The 24,654-nt window shown below is 40.1% G+C and overlaps 1 protein-coding gene across 3 annotated transcripts in view; it reads left to right on the plus strand.

The window, feature by feature from the left end:
* The window catches only part of ano1a (anoctamin 1, calcium activated chloride channel a), a 55,546-nt gene that overhangs the window by 12,794 nt on the left and 18,098 nt on the right, over positions 1 to 24,654 (plus strand). For all 3 annotated transcript variants that reach the window (XM_078286414.1, XM_071912218.2, XM_078286380.1), the window contains exons 3-13: positions 3,427 to 3,774; positions 9,646 to 9,744; positions 11,245 to 11,396; positions 13,826 to 13,880; positions 14,629 to 14,680; positions 15,195 to 15,250; positions 15,744 to 15,785; positions 18,140 to 18,204; positions 19,225 to 19,359; positions 20,669 to 20,829; positions 22,985 to 23,067. In XM_078286414.1, the coding sequence (XP_078142540.1) occupies positions 3,427 to 3,774; positions 9,646 to 9,744; positions 11,245 to 11,396; positions 13,826 to 13,880; positions 14,629 to 14,680; positions 15,195 to 15,250; positions 15,744 to 15,785; positions 18,140 to 18,204; positions 19,225 to 19,359; positions 20,669 to 20,829; positions 22,985 to 23,067 (1,248 nt within the window). The remainder of the gene's footprint in view (positions 1 to 3,426; positions 3,775 to 9,645; positions 9,745 to 11,244; positions 11,397 to 13,825; positions 13,881 to 14,628; positions 14,681 to 15,194; positions 15,251 to 15,743; positions 15,786 to 18,139; positions 18,205 to 19,224; positions 19,360 to 20,668; positions 20,830 to 22,984; positions 23,068 to 24,654) is intronic.

The raw sequence follows: 24,654 nt of genomic DNA on the forward strand, positions 1-24,654 counted from the left end.
AGAAGCTGAATTAATATGAAAATAATATGATAGAGTGCAATTGACTAATTTGACCCTTCCCCATAATAACGCAAAAAAGTTGAATATCCCTACTCTGTGTGCACAGCACCCCTAAAAAAATTATTTAAAAGTTTACAGTTTTGATATTGTGGATCTTTGTGCAGGTGGATGATTGATAGGCACGATAGGCACAAAGGGATAGGCACGATTTTGATATGCTTATATAAGAGATTATTCATCTCACCTCTTCCCCACACTGACCACTGAATATCCACACATTTATATTTCTAAGGTCACTGGAGAGCTGAGTCACATTGATTAAGAATAAATTAATTAATGAGCCATTAGTAAGAACAGCATCAGTAGTAACTAATATACTTAAGTGTTTAAAGAAAAAAAATCCAGCTACGGGCAATGTAAGTTGCATTTCTGGGTCCACTTTGTTGATTGGTGGTGTATTGTTCTTATTCCTTATAACTGGTCAAACATAGACCACTTGACGTCATACAGGGAGAAATTCATCGTAGAAGGGGCAGAGATCATTTCTCCACCAGCATTGGAGCCAAAAGTCCATAATGCAATGCAACCACAAGACTTTTTGAGAGGTTTTGAGTAAGGGGCCCAACTCTCACTTTTTCTCGACTGGAAAAACTTGCTCTCTTTTCCTTCCTATCACTAACATCAGCTGGACGCAGAGACAGACTTAGTGGCTGGGTGGGCCCTAGGTCACCTTCAAGTTGGGGCTGAGCAAAGTATGCATGCAGGGGCTGATGTTCCATGGCAAGGGTCATGTGGTGACAAGACCACTGGAGCTGATCTCTCCTGACTGAGGAAAGACTTATGGTGTCATTCACCATGTAGTGATGCTGGTCATCATTCTCCTCATCTTCATCATTATCATCACTATTTGTATTATTTCTAGTATTTACTTGTATTTGGATCTGAGCATCTGTTGGCACGGCAGCATACTCACCATCATTGTTGCTGTTGGTGTTGGCAGTGGACCTAACATTTGCTTCACTGGAGCTCTTTGAGCACAGAGGCAGTAGTAATGTTCCTAGCAGCAAACACTAGCTGCAATTGATTCCGTGATGAAACAAGACTAAGAGTCTAACAGCCCCGCGACATTGAATTTTGTGGAAGCGTCCCTGCCGGGAATCGAACACCAGTCTCCCGATTGAGAGTCTGCAGTCTAACGCCCTGCGGCACACTTTCACCCACGTGACCAAAAGTGGTGAACAGACAATACGATCCATAGAGCCCCTGCTGTCGCTGGTCTAAAAAAGTTGTCAACAAAACTTCTGTTTTCCTGTCTCTCACTTGGGTAGCTTTGCTTCCTTTTTTTTTTTACCTCTCTCGCAGCCACTGGTGCAATGGCAAGGAGAATTGGCTTAAAGTCAAGTGGCAGTATGTACTAGAAGTTAAGTAGAACAACCCACTAGCCTGACTGAGTAGCGGGGGTTGCCATGACTCAAGATTAAATAATTTGTTGGAACAAAAAGAGGGGGGTTTTCAATGAGTACATTTTTTACATTTCCAAAATTGAGGTGTGGCCAGAAGTGCAACACGGTCAAAAGTTTCAGCACATAGAGGGCAGTGCAACAAGGATTTTCTGCCTTTCTGAAATGATGAAATTAAGTACAGGCTTAATGTTGTTCACTATAAAGAAGACATATAACCATGTTTACACCTCAAAAAACAGGATTTAAGGCTGATTTGCTCTTTAACTGTGTTGTACTGCCATTTAATGATCTTTTAAGTGATTGTAACACCCTAAGAATAGTTTATACTGTACATGAGGAGAGAAGTGTATGATTTCAAATAACTAACCATTTTCCAGCCACAACCAAGTCTGCAACTTATCTGGATGTGCGTTTTACTGAGGAAAGGCATGTAACATATTGTCTGAATACTGTGGATAGTAGAGCCTGAGTCTATCCGTCAAATCTTTAGTATGCCATGAACATTTTCAGAATTGGAGCCATTGCAGACATGGTACAGATCAGCCATGGCAGCCATTTTTCTTTCTGTCATTACCAGCAAATGGATTTTCCTCCCTATGTGCTGAACTGACCATGATAGGGTTGAGACAAATATGTTTACACCTATGTTTTGATGACCAAAGACTACAATAGATCACCATTTACTGGCATTTACAGTGGTACAGGACAACTCGATTCAGTGCAATGGGAAATTGCAAAACATAAATAGATGTTAGAGTACGCATATCACTCTACAGACACTATCAATGTATATTAAATATTTCATCAGTGTGGCATACAGCATGGTTCAGCTGTAGAGGCACATGCTCGTTAATGTGTTATATGTTGTCCCCTGTTGTACACAATGTTGTGTATGATGTGCACTATGTTTTCTGTACTGGCCTTGTGAATTCTCTGGGGACGATAAATGGTATTATATTGTGATAGCCTAAGTGTATAAAGTGCCCAGGAGTCCATTAGTCCAGTGTACCATGAGGCAGATATAGTGAAGAAAATGAATAGCATGAGTTAAGTTATGAGCATCAACTGTACTATCTACTTCTCCCTCACCACCTCCATCTCTCACTCTATCCATCAGTTTTTCCATCATTTTTTTTTCTTTCCACTCCTCTCCCTGTCCATTTTCTTCCTCCTCTCACCTCTCTTTCTCCTTGGTTATTTAAACCGGCTTCTCCACATCAACTCTCTCCAAACGATCACCATGAACCAGGCTGCTACTCCTGTCTAAGCTAACCCACCTCTCTCTCTCAGGTCAGTTCAGTACAATGGGTGCTTTATCAGAATCAGAACTTCCATACATTTCCAAAGCAGAAGTTGACAAAAAACCATGACATTCACTGTAGAACAATAACAACTGAAACAACAGATTAGCTATCTGCAATATTATTCCTCATTCACCCTATTTCCCTTAAAGCTGCTACAGGTAGAATTTTTAAACATCAGTATATCATTGTTGATATCTTGATATGACAATTGGCAGCCTCCATCTTGATATATTATTAGTGTTTCTCAAATTTAGACCACATTTCCCATAAACCCTGCTGCCTCCTGTGTCTTTGGTTGTACTTAAGAGGATAAACATGTTGGAAGTTTTGTTTATTTTCCATCGGCCTTTCACTCCTTCCACCATCTGCCTTTGCCAGAAACTCTGAAAGCTCTGTTTGCGCTGGAAGAACAGCGCCCTGACTTTCACCTTATGAGTAGGAACTTTTTAAAGACTGGGGAGATTGTCAAACTCGGGGTATATTTGACTTATTCTGTCAAAGTAAGTCAATCTTATGTCTTGTCATATCTGTCACAGAGTATTGAAAAGTGAGATTCTGCCTGACCTCCCCCTGAGTCAGCCTGTTTCTATACCTGTTTCTGTTGTTATGATGTTTCTATACATTAGTCTATACTCACTCTCTCCCTCTCTTGCCTGCAGCCACTGAATTCTCTCTATTCGGATGACGGCTCTTTCCGGTGTCCTCGGCTAGGCCCGTACTTCGCCGATGGCCGGCGGCGAGTGGACTACGTCCTGACCTACCAAATCCAGAAGCCCGGCAGCGTTCGCCGCCAGTCCTCCCGGTTCGTCGACAACACCATCATCCGGCGGCTTCGGAGAAGTCTGAGCATGAGGGGCAGCCGGGCCCCACTGCAGCCCAAGGAAGACCCGGAGATCGCCGCCAAGGAACAGCGGACCGACTACCATGAGGACGACAAGCGCTTCCGGCGGGAGGAGTTTGAGGAAAACCTCCTGGAGATGGGCCTGGAGCTGGAGAAGGACGAAGGGGTGAGAGAGGGGAGAGGGGCGATGGTTTACAGCAGGAAAACTGTAGAGCTGGAATAGATTTGTCACGGTGGTGCCATTTTGACACTGGTGTTGTTTCCCAGCTCAACACCGGCCACACCGGTTATACCAGAGGGTCAAGCGCTATCAAAGTCAGCATCACTACAATGAAAGTGAAACTTAAAATTCCTCTCCAAACTCACGTGAACGGCATTTGTCAACGGTAACACTTTTTAATCAGAGATTCATAACACTGCTCAACACTCAGGGAGTTAATGTGAGTGCAGTGCAGATTCTGGCATATTGCCCTTCTTTAGGCTACCACTGGATTGGACTGGACACATTACTGTCACTAGGTAAGGACAAATAATTAATCCTATTCATCCTAATCCGTCATATTAGTGATCAGATATTAGTGATCAGTATGTTTTTAGTATGTCCATTTATCATTTAGTAGCCTAACTTGAACATGGAAGCTCTGAATATGTGCTTTTATTTTACAAAATATAAAATAATGGTATTGCCGGTGTGGGGCTAATAACACCGGTGTGGACTCCAAGACCGTATGCCACTGGTAACACCGCCCATCGCGACAACCCTAAGATGGAAAGTCATGTGGTAATCCTGACTTCACCCAAGTGCCAGAAGTATTTTTTGCCGATTCATTTGTCGCATAGAGATTGAAAAATAGCAGGGTTCTTTTCCTTAAAGATAATTTTTGCAGCATTTCTTTGACGATAATTTTTGCGCCATTTTCAACAGTTGACAGGAGATGGGAGAGAGAAAGGGACACATGACATGCAACAGGTCACAGGTCAGCTTTTGTGGGTATTGTGGGTAAATGGTATGCACCTTGGCCAACTGAGCCACCGGGACGCCCCTAAATAGCTGCTTCTATAAGGTTCCACTCATTCAATCATTCCTAGAATGTACCAGACAAGACAAACAGCTAAACTAAAAAATGCAAAAATGTTAAGGGTACAAGACTGGGTTCATGACAACCTTAGCTGGGAAATGGAAGTTCCATAATTTAAGCGTCTAGTCTGCTGGAAGAACCAGAGACAATACAGTGACACGCCTGACTAGTTTGTTCATTATCTAGCCTCTACATATCATAATATATAACATGACTGCTCTCTATGTCCAGATTCGTAATGATTTTCAACTCTGCTAACACTCTTCATCTTCCTTGCAGTAGGACACAGATCTTCTCTGATCATTTGATTGGTCGGGAGCTAGCTAGGCTTGTGGGTATTGTTATAGCTGTCAAGGAAACATCAGTACTTGACGGTGGAAAAAGCATATTTTTCAGAATGGAGGTTGAAATATAAAAATCTGTGGCAATTACTGTCCCACAGTGACATGTTTTCATACCTTGTAGAAGACTGTTAGCTAGAATTACTTTGAATTGGCTGTTAACCTCTTCCTGAACCACCGTCTCCAGCTCTACTGTGGACATTGTGTGTGTGTGCCTTGGGGGGTGGCAGTGGCAGGTATATGTGATTGATGGTGGAGAACGTGCCAGTGATTGGCCTGGATCTCCTGAGAAATTGTATGTGTGCGAGAGACAAATTTGAATACCAGTCCCTCCTATTATGCTGTTTGCTCTGTTTCACTTACCACTTACCTTACCTTTGTGCTCCATTACCAGCAAACAAACCCCTATTCTACCTCCTGCTGCTGGAAGGATCAATATGTTGCCCTGCTGTTGTCAGTGTATTGATTTTTCCCGATTATCTTCCATGACACCAGATGAGTGATCTCTTGTCATCTATAATAATAATCGTCGTCTTTTATTTGTGAGCTTGCATCTGGTACATTTAGGATCAGATTAAGAAAATTGAGTGTCAGCCATAGACAGGCATTGTATTCATTATTCCATTGATCAGTTCTGTCTTGAGCGAGGCCTGTAGAGTCTAGATCGATGGAGATGGAGAGAGGCCTATCTTTCTTCTCAACTCAATAGAGGTGTGATATCAGGGTCAAGCAGTGTGGAGGGAGATCAGAATAGTTCATTACGGTGTACATATGGACACAGCTTGATGATAGGGCTCAGTGTGAAGCTGTGCGTAGTCGATAACAGATGCTGCTTGAAAGAGTTGCAGAAGGTGATGGGAGGTTCCAGATGGGATGTTTGCATATATTTCAGAGAAATAAGATGAAATGAAACTTTAATGTGGGGAAACTGAGCAGTTGCAACAACAGATATAATAGGATACAGAAAATAAAAATAAAATATAATTAAGAATATGTACGGAATTAAAGTATACCAAAAATATGAAATATATGCAGTATGAAATAAGTGGAAAACATTTAAATATATGCAATATATAAAAAATTACAATATGAAGAAAACAAATATGTGAATTTACAGCAAATATACATGATGTCATACCCACGTTAGCACCTTGCAGAAGGCCATGCATGTCTAGGTGTGCAGACATGCTTTGTTAAGGACTGTTTATTTAATCAATAGTCTTATACACCTATCAGTATAGACTAATGGACTATTGACCTTATCAGTGTGGCCTATAGTCAAAGAAATTTCAACATTAAACATTGTTGAAGTGATTCCTTGAAACATAGATTTTTAGTTGGTGACTTTATTTACCTAATTCTTTCTTTTAGTTCTTTAGAACTGTGAGAAACAGAAAGGCAGAGCTTGTTTTGGTGACATACACAGTATATCACTCATACATATTATATTCACATTGACGCTCAAAAAATATTTTGGGTTATTTGCAGTTTCAGTTGTAGGACCAATTTTCACTAAATTAGATTAAGTTTTACTACTTTAAGTATTATAATTTATGAAATTGACTCAAACAGAAATAGAATAAATTGAATAATTCATTTTAAATCTATATACTTTTCACTTATGATGGCAATGCATTTCAAATGTGTTGAGGCACCTAAATGACTAATTTCCATCAAACTGAAATAATTAAACCATGTTTTCTGGTTGCACAGATCCAGTAAAAGTCACACACTTAAAACTATTTTAGTTCATTTTATCGTTTTTGATCTAGTTGAAGTTAAAAGAAAACAAAAGTTATATTGGCTCTATTTATCTTTCTAGTGCATTCAACGTCATCTTTTTTCTTAATAGCTATGATGGTCAGTCACTTTTTAACGGCAGAACTGACTCATCTCAGTTGGTTATTCTCATCCAGCTCTGATCTTCTGTTCTGTCAGCCAGCTAATCTTTTTTCTACTCTTTGTTTAGTCCATATCTTTGAACTGCTCTTCAGACCATTAAGTAGAGATTATCGTGTTTATTATACTATCTTATCTCATAAAAACATTATATTCCAGTTAACTCTTGTGTCACCAGTGTGTGTTTGCTACGTGATTGCTGGCATGAATAAGAGGGGGGTTTAGCTTTGTCTTCACTGCTGGAGGAACAGAGCTTCTTGTCAATCCCTTGTCACTTTTCTGTAGATAAAGGAAGACAAATAACGGTTTCCAAAGTGAATCATCCTTTCTGACTGATGTTTTAATGAGCGCATGAACAAGCCTGTGAATATGACATAAGACTTGTGGGTTCAGGCGAAATCCAAAGGCAGCTTGATCATTCGGAGGTTCTTATAGACTTAGATAAAAGGGCTTTTAGCAGCTCATAATGTAATAACTTAGCAAAATGTAAACATCACAATATTACATTTACTGTGATTAATTCTTAATGGCTATAATATATTAACTGATGATGTAATAATAATGACTAATAATGGAATGATTTGAGTTGTTACATTCTTCTTATTCTTATAAATCATAACATTATTAGTCAATATCATTTGACCCACATAGAAGGTCATTTTATTACATTTTTTACTTCAATGAATATTCTATGAAGAATCATTCAGCAATAAAAGGTGGCACCCTATTACAGATCATACAGGCACATACAGGTATTTCGCTAATACATCACAACACCGCCTCTACTTGGGGGATAGAAAGTGGAAGACTGTATTGGTGTCAGTGTGTTTTTTCATGTTTTCATCGGAGGAGTATGATCAGTCCGCTTAAATTTTTGTTCACTAAATTAAGTAAATTAGGAAAGCCATGTCTTTAGATTATTGTGCGACCCTGTTTGAACTTGGCCGTTCCCAGTATCAGGAAAAATTATGGTTAATTGTTCAGCCTTCATGCCCCCTCTTCCTCCCTCAAAGTGGATCAATGACCCAACTCAGTGGCTAGACATTACATATCCCCATCATCAGGTTAATAAAAGTAAAAGCTTCACTATTTTGGTTTTGATGGCAGTCCTGTTTACCTATGCTGCTAACTTGAATGAGTGACTCCACTGTCCAAGCAGCCACTCACTCAACAGCTAGATGGCAAACTAGCAGGACACTGCTAACATTTCTAAGAACCGGAGATCGGGATTTTTACACTTGTTGGAGGTTCAATCCACAACACAGCAACTTTCTGCATGTTTTTCAGTCTGTTTAAACAATGTGGTATGTTGTCAAACCTCACTAACTCACATACGGACAACACTCTTCAGTATGGACAATCGTCTTCTTTCCCCCAAAAGGGGGCGTGGCCAAGCACACTCGATGACGCGGTGCCAGTTCAGTGAAGAACCATTCAAGGGGTTCTAAGGGGCACTTGTTGTTCTAGCAAAACCTTTCAACTTCTTCAAGGGTCTTTAAAGAACCCTCCATCAAGGGTTCCTGAAAGATCCCTCTAGGGTTCCCTAAACAATCCTGGAGGGATCTGGGAAGAATCCTCGATCTAGGCTTTCAGGAGAGATCCACCTAGAACCTTTTTACATAGGAACGCTACATAGAGGGTTCTTCCAGGAACCCTTGATGGAGGGTTCTTTAAAGGTTCTTTAAAGAACCTACTGCAAAGGGTTCTACTAAATAGGGTTCCCCTACAGAGACTTTTCAAAGAACCCATTATAGTTCAACATGACACCTGTTTTCTGAAGAGTGTAACACTGACGAGTCCTGTACAGCTGTAAGTTCAGAACACAATATTGTACACCATCTACTTTTTCTGTACAAAGGTTTTGTCTACGGGAACAAACACTGATAATATTTGTTTTGTCCCCTCTAATTACGTTATTGTACCTTGTAATTATTTTTAAGTATGCAGTAATTACAAAAATAGTTACACCATAACTGCCTTATAAATCTCTCATGATTACAAAATTGTTACCCCTTAATTCCCGGACTTCTTGTTTTGTTACCCTGTAACTACAGCATTGTTATTTTATTAGTACCCCATAATTACAAACTAGTTACACCGTAATTAGCGGGCTGTAATATAAAGCGTTACCACTGTTGGCTGCTGCCACAACCCTATTTCAGTTCAAGTTTAATCTATCCTCATCAAATTTAATCAGCCATTGTTTATAATCAGCAGACAGATCTGTGAGAGTTTTTATCTGATATTGATATATATGCAGAAAGTTTGTGATATATTAGCAAGCTAGTTTGGATCGGTTATTACGTATTTCTGTATCCAGACGGGTCAGTGTTTTGAGCTGAAGGATGTGAAGTGAGTCTGGGAGTGTATGAGTGGCTTTACATAACAGTAGAGGCCTGCAGAGAGAAGTTCATATCCAGCCATATAGACGTGGATTTATGCTCAAGTGGATGCAGAGGTTTTTCCTCTGAGCGTAACACACAGGAAGGATTAAAATCTGTCAAGTCAGAAAAGCAGCATGTCATTGTGCCAGCTGGAATGATATGTTTCCATATGTTAACAATGGCAAATGTCATTCATAGGGATGGTTCACACATTTTATTTCCTTACTATAAATATATATAGGCATAGGGAATGTACTGTCACTTACTTATTTAAAGCTTTCATAGCCAGCATACCATAGTTTTTTTAACATCCGATTCTTTGTTTGTATTCCAGAGTAAGATCCCTGGAATCGGCTTCCTGAAGATCCACGCACCCTGGAAGGTCCTGTGTCGAGAGGCTGAGTTCATGAAGCTCAAGATGCCCACCAAGAAGGTAGTCAACCCATCAGTATCTCAGGCCATTTCTGTATCTATACATCAAATGAATATTTCATTACTGTAGCTTTTCTTGTTGCCCTGAGGCTCCGTCATATGGCTCATAGTTGCTCAGAGCTCTAGGTGACCTAAAGTGTGAATACTGATCTTTCCTATTGGCCTGTCCTTTTCTTTCATGTGGTGTTACAATGCCCCTATGGTGCCATTTTGCTGCGACCATTTTAACCTCCCTTCTAATGAGCATTTGGTTTAATTCCATTGGGGATACAAAATGCATGAATAATCACACAACATATTTGTGAAGTGCCTTCATGTACAATCTCTCTTGCATTCGCCAAGGAATCTCACTAGAATCTACTTTATTCAATAATGGTGGTTTTGGTGCATGTAGTGTAATCTATTCTGGCATTATTCTGAAAATTCAACTATACAGTGTGTGTTGTTATCAGTTTAGCGATATTGGCCTTTTATTAAAAATGGGATATGGTCCAGTCAGTGTTGTCCACCTCCAATATGATGCAGTTTGATTGATTACATATTTATTGTAGAATTGAAACCCAAAGCTGAATCCTAAACTAGACCTTTAAAGAAGTGAAGAGCAGAGAACGGGCATCAGTTTGGGGGATTCTTCTCATCTTTCTATGCTTGTGATAACATTTGGTTGTCATAAGTATGGAAATAAAAGAACACACACACACACCTCAGTGGCTGGACAACTGTCAGACTGTGAACGTGTGAGTTTGTCAGCATCTTTCTCCAGTCCAGCCATCACGCTTACCTCTGTGTTCACAGCTTCCCACCACAAAACACACTGTGCCTTGGACCACTGGTGGAAATGTGGAGAAGAATCTGGACCAATAACATGGCAATATTGTGCTACTAGCCATTAACACAAAGTCTTTGCAGTGATACTGCCAGAAATTCTCGAATATATAATTTTAGTGGATGCTTTGTTCCAATGTGCCTTACAGCAGAGTGTATGCATTTTTAATATTGATAGCCGCTGGGGCTACTGAAGTCCTTTGCAGTCATTCATTGATCTGCACAAGACGATTGTCTATACTGCTTACCAAAGGTCATTGTGAAAAGTAAAGATTTTTCACCACACACTGGCTGTTTCTAAGTCAGTGTGAAGAGGACATTCATAGTTCTTGTAAATGGACCTAGAAGAGTTCAAGGAAGACATCTGCACTGTAGGGTGGGACCCATATATCAGACTGATATTAGCCTTTTACTAAACATTTACATTGTGTGTGTGTGTGTGTGTGTGTGTGTGTGCAGTTTGATCACATATTTATTGTAGAATTGAGTAATACTACAATGGAAAGTTTTAGTGTCCCATGGTCTAAATTCTGTTTCAGGGGCTTTTCTACCCTGACAACAATAAATCCAAAAATATCAGTGTTGGTATCAGCCTTTAACAACCCATATTGGTTGAACCCCAAATGCAGAGTTCCCTAAATGCCAAGTGAACTTGTCTCTCTTGCCTCCTCTGCAGGTATATGAGGTGAAACAGGGCAGTAATGTGGTGGAGAAGATCAGGCTGTTCATTCACAAAGTCACAGCTCCTCTCCACCCCAACGTGGAGGCCAACCGGCCACAAAGCGTCAAACCGCTTTCCCACCCTTTCTCCAGAGAGAAGCAGCATCTGTGAGTAAAGTGTCTTTCTTCTGGTCAAAATATAAATACAAATAGAAATCGCAATGACTTTTTTCTTACATTCATTCATGATGTTGGAAGGTCAGCAGCTAGCTAACTAGCTTACCTCAATAGCTATTGGCTAGTATGGCTAGTCTGAACTTTGAAGCTCAGCTAGGCTAACTAGTTAACCTAGATAACTTAGTATGGCTGGACTGTATTTTTTCAGCTATAGCAAGAGTGCTAGGCTTCATAATATTAGCTTCATCCTCTCTTACCACTTCTGTTATTCACTGGGCTTCAGTCTGACATGACTTAGCCAGAAAAACTGTGGTTTAATTTAACAAATGAAATTATTTCAGCCTCTGAGAAATGTTTGTAGAAATAAAACTCATTATAGAGTGAGTGGCTAATTGCTTCATACCAGTGCAAAAGTAGCCTACATTTCATTCTGAATTTAAATATTTCTCTCTCATCAAATAGCCTACTTAGTGAATTCGCTCAGCTGAATATTTTGTATCATAAACAATTCAAATGACTTAGAAAAGGTTTTGCAAGTGAATGAGTGTAGTGCAATCAAAGGTATTTGTAATGCAATTTCACATCACAAATTTTCCTCTTGCAAGCAGCATGATTCATTATCGTTTGCTTTAATTATTTGTTAAAATTTTAGTCAGTCAGCATTGGCGCATCACGCATAGCAGAGCTATTTATGCATGATTGATGAATGCGGGGTAACAATTAACTGTAATTATTCAAAGCCTTCAGCTGGTTCCATATTTCATAGTGTATCACGACTGAGCTGAGGTGAAATAAATGGGATCAAATTGGTTCCAGGCACCCTTCGCTGCTCCAGGGTCCTTTATCATTGTGTCCACACAGGGAAGTAACAGCTTTGAACAGACCTGAGGGATGTAATTTGGCCTGAAAAACCAGCCCAACGAGAGTCTATCAACCTCGTTATAAAGCTAAAGCATGATGCTTTCTGCTGTGTTCTGCTGGAGCTCCCATTCCCCAGCTCTCCTTCCCAGAGGGGAACAGAGCTAGATTGAATCAGAAGGAGAATGCAGGTTTAATCAACATTGTGTTGGAGGCTTTTGAAAATAAGGAAAAGCAAATAAAGCAGATACCTGTAGATTCACCAATTTGATTTACTGTAGACGGTGAACATGAATAAAGTCAATAAAGTCACTGTGAAATTAAAGCAGTGATCCAATGAAGAACATTGTCTTAGCATAAATATCAGTAGGACAGTAGGATGTGTAAGAATGCCTGTTGTGATGTATGGAGGAGAGAGTGGGCAGTAGGCAGCTATATTTACAGCTCTGACTAACAGCTAGCAGATCACTCTCTACACATCTTCCCAATCACCTAATCCTAATCAATTTTTAAAACACAGTATAACAGCCTATTTGTTTATGGTGTTCGTGAAAAAGAAAAGATTATATAAAATGTTAAAAAAAAAAAAATGTAAAAAAGATTATGTAAAATGCAAAGGAAGCAAATTCATATTCACCAGCAGACATCACAAGATATTACTTCTGGCTATGACAATGTGTTTCTTCTTTAAACGCCCTCTCAGACACCTCTTCCTATATTATCTTGTGAAATAGTTTTTAAGGAATACACACACCTTTTGACATCTAAGCTTTTTGATGCAGTGAGAAGCTAGGTTGCAGTTGCAGTGTCTATGCAGTTTGCTCTGGTACATGCTAATATTTTATATTTAAAGCTGCACTAGGTGACTAGGTGACGCACGTTGGCGGCTGTAAATGGCAGTGAGAGGTAACTGTTTAGAAGTGTCAATACCCAGAAATCATGTAAGGTGATGCCAGTAAACTGGTAGAAATTGGTTCCTCTGCCTCTTCTACAATGCATTTCTCCCTGTATGATTGTTGAATGTCGGTGGGAAAATGTTTGCTCCAGAAAGAAGCTTTTGTTCTTTGACGTTTACCGTTGTTGTTTTAGATAGCTGAAACATTCTCTGCTATCAAACTCCATTGTAGCTGCGCTGGAAATCTCTCAACATGATATCGCGTTGTCTTTGTGAGGCCGGGTATTTGCAGGAATAAGAAAAATACACCACCAAACGACAAAATTGGCCCAGAAATGCAAGCTACATCACGAATAGCTGTTAAAGTGTTTCAGGGTGGATTTTTCCCTTAATTTTCGCAGAATTTCATTTGGGCAAATTAATCTACAGCATCTCAATTGGTGGGAATGAGACTGTCTTCTCTGTTGCAGCCCCACGTTGTGATTTAGGCTGATTAGACAGGTGTATATTTACATACAAATCTTGCACCTTACTTACTGGTCCAGTGCCTTTTATCTTACTGTATCCATCGCCATCTGTAATGTGATTTGTACACTTTGTGCTGGAGTGCATGGCTCTGGCAGGGATCTGCGACTAAAACCATGTCTGTTTTGCTCTTCCTTGCCAGGTTTGATCTATCTGACAGGGACAAATTCTTTGACAGCAAGACCAGGAGCTCCATAGTAAGTACTGGATGTGGTAGATTAACCCCAGCTAATTTAACAGGAGTTTAATTCCACTGTTATGTCATTTACTAGAAGTTAGCGCGATGATAGCATGCATAAGAATATTGATGGCTGTAATTTTCACTCCTTCAGTATGGGCAAATATGCATTTCTACACAGATCTAAAACCAAAGATCTGACACCCTGGGGTGTTAACAGACACACACACACTTTGACCACACACTACTTAATTAATGATCGGGGGATGTGATTGACTCCTCCTTATTGGATTCAGCTCCTCAATCAGAGCGTTTGCCTGGCTCCCAGCTGAGCACTTGACAAGCTTTACTTCTCAACAGAAACATCAATAAAACCCCATTATGGCTGAGGAGAGTGGAGGGCTCTCTGTTCTGCAGCGGTCTGATCAGCCGCGACACGGACAGAGTCCTCTCTAAGGGGAAGGATGGGAAATTCAGAGCAGTACGACACAGATGGAGATTATTTTTCAACCAGCAATTTGTCTCCATCAGTCACCCTCCTCTCATTTCCCCCAAACAATGAATAACATTTCACCTGCGCTATTATACAAGTAAACATCCACCTCCTACATCGGCTGCATCACCATTTTTTCACGCTTCAGGACGAAGTGAGGTGATTTGATTTGTGCGGGGAACGGAAAGCCTTCTGCTCTGGTCACATATGAGACCGGCAGCAGCTCTTTTCTTTTATCTTTCCATCCATTTTTCATGTCTTCTTCTATCCTCAGGTCTATGAGGTGTTGAAACGGACAAGGTGCACCAGAGCCAAATACTCGATGGGTAAGGATTATCCCTATATCTCTGATACAAGGGATACATCAATATGAAATTACTCTGGATCCTGTTTTCATTAGAGTGCATTGTAATCCACAGTTTAAGAAAGGAAAAATGTTCATGTTTATTTATTTGGGCATAAATTTCAAAGTAAATATAAAGCTGAGGAAAAAAAAAAAAAAGAAATGAAACAGGACATATTTTAAGCACCAAGAAAGCCCAATGGTTTATTGAGTGGCTCCACAATAGAGATGTTATTAATAAAAAGCAACAAAAATCCCATGATGAAGCTTGAGGTGTCTTGGGAAACGCCGCCCCTCGCATGTAAGTGTCATGCATCTTTGCAAAATTGTAAATCGACCACCATCCAGCCTTGTGTGTTATAAATCCAGAGGGGAAATGTATCAGTCATTTCTCGCTGGAAGCACAGTGTATCTTCCTCCAGAGTTGATCTGCTGGGTCTTGTTGCTTTGTGCATCCCCGCTCAAATATTAATCCTGCTGAAAATGACTTCTTACAGGAATCACCAGTCTCCTAGCCAACGCCGTCTACACCGCTGCTTACCCACTGCACGATGTGAGTGTCGCCATCAGCTCTTCCTGGCCTCCTCTTCCTGGCAGGCTTGAGAAAAAGTTGACAAATTGCTGTTTAATTATCAAGAGGACTGTTCAGTCTCAGTGAATTTTCTGGTGTGAAGAGCGCAAAGCATTTCATATTAAGTGCTTTGATCATTTTTGTTGAAAATCCACTTTGTGACTGGAATTGAGAAAGAATTGCCCTCAGGTTTCTGACAAACCCCAATTACTAATTTGCCGTTAAATGCATTTTTCATCTTATTTAGGTTCAGTAGATAAAAACAAAGTTCATACAGCAATACACAAACCAGGAACAGCGTATATTATATAATACAACTTGGCTGAGGAGTTGGTGTCAGTTTAAATGACGATGTTGTATGTCAGTTCAAAGATGAGCAAAGTGTATTCATTCAAACGTTGATGTAAACTGTGTGTGTGTGTGTGTGTGTGTGTGTGTGTGTGTATGTGCGTGTGTGTGTGCATGAATGTTACAGGGAGACATCGAGGGGGTGAATACAGAAACCAACGACAGGAAGGTAAGAGGAGCAAATCCATCAGTCAATAGATTGAATCAATCAGCATCAATACTTTCAATCCATATGCAAATGCTCCTTACAACACAGCAGTCAGTAGATAGAAGGATGCTGATTTATCGCGCTAAATCACCTCATCTCATGCCAAAACCGTGAGAAACTTTTACAATTACAATTTTCAGTTTAATTTGTGCATGTTTCACTGTCTTATAAGTGGTGAATTCTTGCCTTGGTAAAGGAATACATCAAGGTTTTGAGAGATTGTCCTGTTGGTCAGTTTAGCCGTTAAGTGATGAGAACATGGACACCAAAATCATCCATGTGTCCCCGGTAGATCGTTGGCTGTCGCGCTCCATGCTAACACTTCAGCACTTTAGCTGTCTCAATAGGAGGTGAAGGTGGTGGGTGATGCAAGACTATGTAAAACTGAAAATGACTGTGCAGCGGATGAATATGTGGTTGCTCACAGGAAATAGTTCCAAAACTGAACCTGCCTACATCAGCAATAATGATTTAATGACAAGATGAAAGATGAAAGCACTGATTTACGCTTTTTCCCCCTTAAAAGACTTATCCTCGTATCACTTAAATTGATTTTACACTACTTTACCTTGATGTTAACTCTGCATTTACCTCATAAAAATTCATGCCAGCCTGAAAAGGTGGTAAACTGTAATCTAATAATAAAAATGCGGCGGTTCAGATCACAGTGTTAACATAAGAAAAAAAAAACCAATGTTCTTAAACATCGTAGATTGAAAGGTGTGACAGTATTTTTGAGTTTTTGAGCGTTTGCCACGAATTGTACAGGAATGAGTAAATAAGGAGAATGAGAAAGAAAATAAGAGCTCATGCCGAGTCTGAAGTCATTTTCTGCCGCCCTCCGCTGCTAACACTCTCCATAATTATACTGTAGGCTGTGTCACTAAGGCAACAGCCTTATAATTCCCCTTCTGCTGTTCTCAAGCATTAGAAAAGCTTCAGCCTGCTGCTTTCAAAAAGCCTCCACGGCAAAAGCAAATATATCCCCAATCTTACGTATGTGCGTATACAGTATGTATACTGTGTGTGTGTGTGTGTGTGTGTGTGAGGAATAGGTTTTCATCAGGTGTTGGCTGATTGGTCTTCAGGCAAGCTTATAGCAAGCTCATGTTAGAGAAAATGGTTTTCACGCACTGCAGATGATTGAGGAGTTCCCCCTCCGAGGCTGGAGAGGGTTGTGAGTTGTCGCTGATCGCCTGAGAGACTGATCGCAGATAGTAAAGTTGAATGGTTGAAGATGCAGCGCAGTGTTGCTGCTATGCTGCTCTCAATCTGCTATGAATCTGCCATCGAAAAGCTCCGCTGGGCCTGCCTGCCATGATTAAAAGCCTTAATTTTGTTGCCTCAGTCTGTGGATTGCGGTGTGTGTGTGTGTGTGTGTGTGTGTGTGAACATTTCTCTGTTCAGAGTGATTTATTCGTTCCCTGCCTACCGGAATCAATAAGCGCTTTGACTGCACAGATCAGTTGTTAATTGTAGGGCGTTTTCAAAACAGGACACTGTCTTAGAGCAGTATTTTGCATACAGATGTGTGTGATCACACACTGCATGGTTCACCCTGGAGCACACACACATACTCGCGTGCACACACACTCACACACACACACACACACACACACACACACACACACACACACACACAAAGTATCCATGCTGCTTTAATAATTATCAGCTGCCAGTCAAAGCCTCATGGTTGGAGCAATTCAGTGTCACAGTTGTGTGTCCAATTATCATTCCTTACGTTCTATATTAAATAGTACATTTTTAAATCTGATTTTATTGCTGATTTCTCACATGATAAAACTGTAAAATCTAGCCACCATAAATATATATATCTTACATTTTATATACCAATATTCCCCATATTTCAAAGATATCAATAGCTACCTCAAACCAAGCATGACTACAAGAATCTCATTTAAGGATAGTACAATGGGATATTGGGGCAAGTCCAGGTTAAAATTCAATATAGGTACTAAAGAAGAAGAAAGAATCCAATACCAGAAATCAATTCATTTTTAAGCTTGACACTTTTGTTTTCTTGTAATAGTGTATCTATCGAAGCTTTTAAAATGTGTTAAAAAGATCAAAATGTGTTTAAAAAAAAGGTTGTCTATTGGAAGCCCTTAAAAGTCTATGGGAAGCCCTTAACCTGAACCGATTCTAACGTGACATTTTGATCGGATTCACACAAGTATGCATGGATTCCGGGTTTCATTGAAGAGTTTTAGTGTTTGTTTTTTTCGGCCTTGAACATGGTCAAAAATAGTGAGCAATGGTCCATAAATACCTTCTTCTCCTCCTCCTCTCCACAGCTGCTGTACGAGGAGTGGGCCAGCTACAGCGTCTTCTACAAGTACCAGCCCATTGGACTCATCAGGTCAGATCCAAGGCATTGGTCTTGTCACACCCATCAGGTGAATTGCAGAGGCATTTCCCCAACCACAGATCACATGTCCTCCAAAGGCCGGGTGTCCTAAAGTAATCTCCACACTAACACCAGCTACTGTATGTTCCACCTGCTAGTAAGCAAGAGTGGAAGGCTGACCTTCACCAGGGGGGTTTGTGCCAATTGATTTCCCTTTACAGAATAAATAGTCTTGTACTTGTACTGTAATGTTGGTCCAGGAAACAAGATGGAGAATGTGAGCAGAATCTGGAGTAGTTTTTTATCTTTCCCAACTCCCTCTAAAGGCTGATGTGGAGGTTACGGATAATGAGTTAGATGATGCACAACCTTCATAAAGCATTATTTGTTTTATTGAAATCATAAAACCATCCCCTGCACTGGGACACTTCCAAGGTTGCAACAGAAACCAGTGGAGTGTCAAATTAGTGGCTATATTTCCTCACTCTGCTACATCTATTATATCCCTTCATTCTGGTCATAATGCATTTCCACATGCAATTCATTTTGTGGTTGGGTGGTTGAGCATAGCATTTCAACATGAATAAATCATTACCACATTAAGTTTGAGACATTAATTGTTGTACAGTTTATTATGCAATACAGTACAGTATAATAAACAGTACAGTACATTATCAACAAAGGGGACAATCGGCAAGTAGATTGGCAGCCTCTACTGGCCTCTGCACTGTGTTTTAGATTGTGTGCCACCTGGTCAGATTTAGTGGGAAAGCTTCTGTATTGCTTTACAGCACAAAGAGAGATTGCTTTATGGCATAAAACAGGAAGAGGGTGCTGTTCTTACAGCACAAACAGATATAAAGCACTAAACAATACCAGTGATGTGGACACAGACGTTGCAGATCGTCTCAACCAAGGTCTTATATATGTATGGTAATTATACATAGGTATCACAATTAATTTGACAATGACATATGGATGTTTACAATGCTACATGTAGCACCTTTAATGTTGTGTCATCTCCTCCCACAGGAAGTATTTTGGGGAGAAGGTTGGACTGTACTTTGCCTGGTTGGGCGTCTACACACAGATGCTGATCCCTGCTGCCATCGTGGGAGTCATTGTGTTCCTCTATGGCTGCGCCACTGTAGATGATGACATACCTAGGTACACACACACACACACACACACACACACACACACATCCTCATGAAATCTCATCCCCCCCACATACACATACGTTATGTTTTTTTCCTGTAAATAGGCGTGGGGGTGAATGGGAGAAATTTTTGCATTGCACTCCTGAAATGCACAGTTTTGGTGACAGAAGTTATGAGATTGGTTTGGATAAAAATACATATTTCTGTTTTAATTTAGCTACTGTGTGTGTTTGTGTGACAACTGTGTGTGTGTGTGTCACTTGACAGTCTTGTCGCTCTCCATTTCCACAGCAGCCAAAGTGAATTCAAACATCAGGAAATGTCTTGATTATTAAAATATGCATAGAAAAAGTTGGAAATTCATGAAATCACTGTATGGTATTTATTCTGCATAGATGAATACAAGCAAATAGTCCAAGTGGTGAATACATAGGCTGATAAGTGCAAAAGAACAACTGGGGAAGCCTATAACATCTAATAGACAGTAGCCTACAGTCGATGCTTAGTGCATTGCAGTGGGAAATCAACTTCAGCCCAGTTTAATTAAGAGATTAACAACATGCCACAACGGTTATTAATGATATCCAAAAGCTCCTGCAGCTTACAGTAGTAGAAATGTAAACCTTCAAAAATACTTAACTTTTTCAACATTAAAAATGATTGTGGTCTGGACCTCGGTGACCTCATATGTGTCTATGTTCATGTTCTTGACAGTAAAAAGCAGGCTTCCAGACCGACCTCTAAATGACCTTACCTAGTCATACTGTACACATAAACACACCCTTGCCGTTTATTGCTACAACAAGTCATTACAGACTTTACAACACAAGTCGGTCACTAAGATCATCAGACTTAAACAAATGAATCATTATTAAGTATTTATACCTCGCCTAAAACAGTGTACCATATGTGATTAGATGAAACTTTGAGGATTCCAGCAGGGAAATTGGGGAAATACTGTCAAAGAACCTGGACAGAGTGACGAAAGGAGGAAAGGAGGATATCTTAACATTTTCTGTTAACTCTGATAACTCTGTTTTTCAGCGATGAAGTAGAGATAATTTTGTGTTACCCTAAATACAGAGATGTATTTTTAGCACAGCAGTCCTATATACCTACTATACTGGCTGTGCATAAACAAGGATAACTTCAGACAATATCCAGAGGCACTTGGGCTGACTGGTTTTTTTTTTTGGAAATGAATATTACCACATAACCTGAACATAAACAGTTTGATTGTACCATTGCTCTGATCCCTCACCACCTTCACCTTGCTGTCTTCCCTTGCTTCCCTCCCTCCATCATGTCTTTCCCAGTATGGAGATATGTGATCCCAGGAACAACATCACCATGTGTCCACTGTGCGACCGGGCCTGCAGCTACTGGAAGCTGGTGACGGCCTGTGGGACGGCCCGGGCCAGCCACCTCTTCGACAACCCAGCCACCGTCTTCTTCTCCATCTTCATGGCCCTCTGGGGTAAGAAGACATTCACATCCTGGCATACCTGTAGTAGCCTACACATGGGCTTTTGAAGGCTCATACAGATACTGATATTTTTGGAATGAAGATGCCATTTTTTTTTTTGCCATTTTCATGACAAAACATTCCTGAAAAATTACAAGCATTCAATGTTTCCCCCAGAGTTTTATTCTTGTCAGGGTGGAAAATGCTCTCAAACAGCATTTAGACCATCATGGGACACTTTGTGCTTTAATAGCAGATCCTTAAGGCAGGGTGAGGCAGGGTGAGACAGGTTTCACCACTGGTTTTACATCTGACACCCCTGAAGCTGTTGAGTAAAATCATGTCCTCACCTCCATCGTATTGGCAGTGGCTGGCCAATATCCTGTTTTTATTAAAGGGCCAGTGTCAGCCTGATATATCAGTCTATCCCCACTAAACACACATTGACACATAGCTGTAGTTTGGCAAAGCTACAGGTGCTTGAAATCATTGTTTTAAGAACTACTCAAATATGATTTTGGCCATACCTCAGTCCTCGAAATTCAAAAAAGGGCTTTAGAAAAGCATACAATTTAATGATTAAACTGCAACAACAATATTGGTTACTACTGGGATCCATAGTCACCATTCAGTTAGGCCCAGGTAATATTGTTTAATTCTGGATAAGGATCACACTTTTCAAGAATCAATTTAGCCTGTTTCACTGGTAGTGAAACACATTAATGCTGGAGGTTGACTGCTGTGGAACTGCTCTGGAGGTGAAATATTCCTTTAATTAGGTCACTGTGCAAGCTGTTTCAATTAGGGCAAGACAGATATATCAGTTTGCCAATGTTACTTTTATTAGATATCAGCTATCAGCCAGTTCCTCTCTGACCACAGCTACATAAAAACAGTCTATGAAACCTGCAATTAATTTTGTTTTGTTCTTCATTTAAATGCCTAATGTATCCCAGAGTGTCCCCTACAACTGAATAGGTGCAGTGGGTCACCATGAGCTCCTTACCCTAAAATAATTTCATTGTCTGGGGGGGAAACACTGAATACTTGAATTTTTTGCAATTTTTTTGTATGAAAATGGTCGAATTGAATTGAAAGAAATCTTTTCAAAAATATTTAAAAAAAATATCGACTACTGGCAGCGTCATTCCAAAAATTCTGGTATTGGCTTTCAAAACACAATATCGGTTGATCCCTAGTTTTAATACCAATAAATGGACAATCCTATTTTTCACAATTAAAGGAAAATGTTTGGAATGTTTTCAAAATTAATCCAGTACACTGGTGTTGGAAAACATTGACATTGTACCTTAAACACACATCAAATTGGCTTTTAACACTCTATACAAACCCTCAAAGCTAGCTACAGTGGATACACACACACACACACACACACAAAATACACCCGGTCCTGCCCTGATGTCCTGCCAAGCCATGTTGCCATCTGCTAGCAGCAGAAGGGGGTTCAGACCAGGGAGGTGTTATGAGTTTAGATTCAGCTAGTGTCTAACAGAGTCACACCACGACAACCATCTGGATTTACATACCTTCCTTTGTAGACCTGTGGGACATTATCAGAGTTATTATTAAGACCAGTGACGATGAATACGATAAAATAAGATGAACCCGTGTTGATCCCTGTGGGGAAGTTAGTGGTTCAAACAGAATAGCAGTAGGATACAGCAAAGACGAAATAAACAAACAAACAAAGCAACAATGTCAACACTGAAATGTGTAAAGAAGAAGAAATAAAAAGGATGAGAGAATATGAAGAAAAACAAATATGTGAATTTGCAACGAGACATGATGTGCCACATGTGCATCGTATTCACATTAGGTACACAGAAGGCCATACACATGTACAGACAATGTGCAAGGGTGCATGTGCATTGTTGTCTGTATTCATTGCCCTTGTCAGTATCAGACCATATTTCTAGATGGAGGTAGCATATGTACAGACAAGTGTCGATAAAAGATATATGTACTGACTCATAGACATAGAGGAATAAGAGCTGCTGGAACAACTTTTGTATCTCCCAGAGAGTTGTGTTGTACTGGACTGTACTGTACTGTTTTATTTTATGTTTAAACATTACTTATGGGATTTACTGTAATACTGTATGTGACTTCAGCCTGTGTTTATTGAGCTATATGTGCTTGGTTGTAGCGGTGATCTTCATGGAGCACTGGAAGAGAAGACAGATGCGACTCAACTATGTCTGGGACCTGACGGGCTTCGAGGAAGAGGAGGTAAGATAACGCTCAAACTAACTTCCACATGCCTGGAAAGACAATACGCACCCACATGTATTTCTTTTATTTCTAAATATTTTGGCGACACCATCACCGGCGAGTCAACAAAATCACATTTCATTTTGTTTTTTCATTGGAAAACCCATAACACTGAATGTTTTCTAGAAATTCCAGTCACAAAATTGCAAGTAGAACCCTGCATGTGTCTCCAGCAGAGACTAGCGTCTTCAATTTGTGTTTTACATTTTGCAAAGTGACCCATCCACTTGTGTAGAATATTTCCAACTCCTTGAAACTCAAAATCACTCAAAACAGCACCACAAATAACTTCATCCTGACACTCTTATTAACAGGTGAGAACGACAGTCCTTATTCATTTCAGCTAACTTATTGCCACAGCCACAAAGTCATCATGCTAACTCAAAGAAATGGGTCACGATATGCATATGAATGTATCACTCCTGTCTTTTGTTTTTGCCTTGTAGTGAGTCAGCCTTCAGCAAAAATGTTCCCACACAAACACATTACAGCCTCAGACATCAGCGCTGAATTGCTCCCTGGCGTACTTTTTTGCATCATAATAAAATGAGACAGTGCATTACTGATTTTAGGCCCGCATAGTGCTATGGTCATGTAAAAGCCTTGTAACTCTAATGTTGGTAATTTTCATGTTTTATATTCAGTTGAAGGATTATATGCTCCTCTGTGGTTTGAGCAAATTCTACTACTCTTGGTCTTATAAAACCCATTGGATAAACTCAAAAATGCACAGTGGTCAAGCTTAAAACTATTAAAGCTATTTTTCTTATTTTCTGAAAAGTTTACATTTGGAGATACAAGGTTTTCACCCATTTACACAAAATTCTCGGATTTTCTCCTCATGTTTTTTCTTTAAGAGTCTAAAAGTGACAAGGAAAATGATGTTTTAGTCTTCAGATGCAAAGAATTAAATATGAATGACTGTTTGACTGATGTCTTTCCCCTTATGTTTTTTTATGTGTGTGGTGTATTTTGCAGGAGGAACATAAGGTTTGGATCTGGTCTCCTCTATTGCTTGCAGCATCTTATATTGGAACTTACCTTCTTTCTTTTGGACTCACCGTTTTAGATCCATTCTGCGGCTGCTGTTACTTAACACTAACCCTTTCTCCCTCAGGGTCTCTAACAATCTGCCTCAGGTCCTTCCACTTGTCTTTTTCTGTCTCTTTGCAATTTCTCTGTGTATCGCTCTCTGTCTGATCCTCTCTCCCCCTCCTCTCCCTCGCTCTCTCTCTCTCTCCGAGGTTCGTCCTAATGCCGGTCCTCCCCTGGCCTCTCATTAGCGTGGGCACTCAACACAATACTGTTGCCGTTGTTTGTGTCTACTGATGGCAGCGGAGTTGACAGGACAGTTTGTTGACTCACAGCCCTCGTCTCACTCCTCCTCCTCTCCTCCTTATTGAATCTTTCCTCCTCCTCTCCTCTCTTCTTTTTATTGAATTTTCACCGTTTAACACAGACAGTTTCTGCCCCCAATACCCGGGAATTCGGAATAGAAAAGACAAAAGGGCAAAAACAGAGGCTGTCTACCATTGCAAACATTAA

This window comes from Centroberyx gerrardi, chromosome 1, assembly GCF_048128805.1.
Source record: "Centroberyx gerrardi isolate f3 chromosome 1, fCenGer3.hap1.cur.20231027, whole genome shotgun sequence".
NCBI lineage: Eukaryota > Metazoa > Chordata > Actinopteri > Beryciformes > Berycidae > Centroberyx > Centroberyx gerrardi.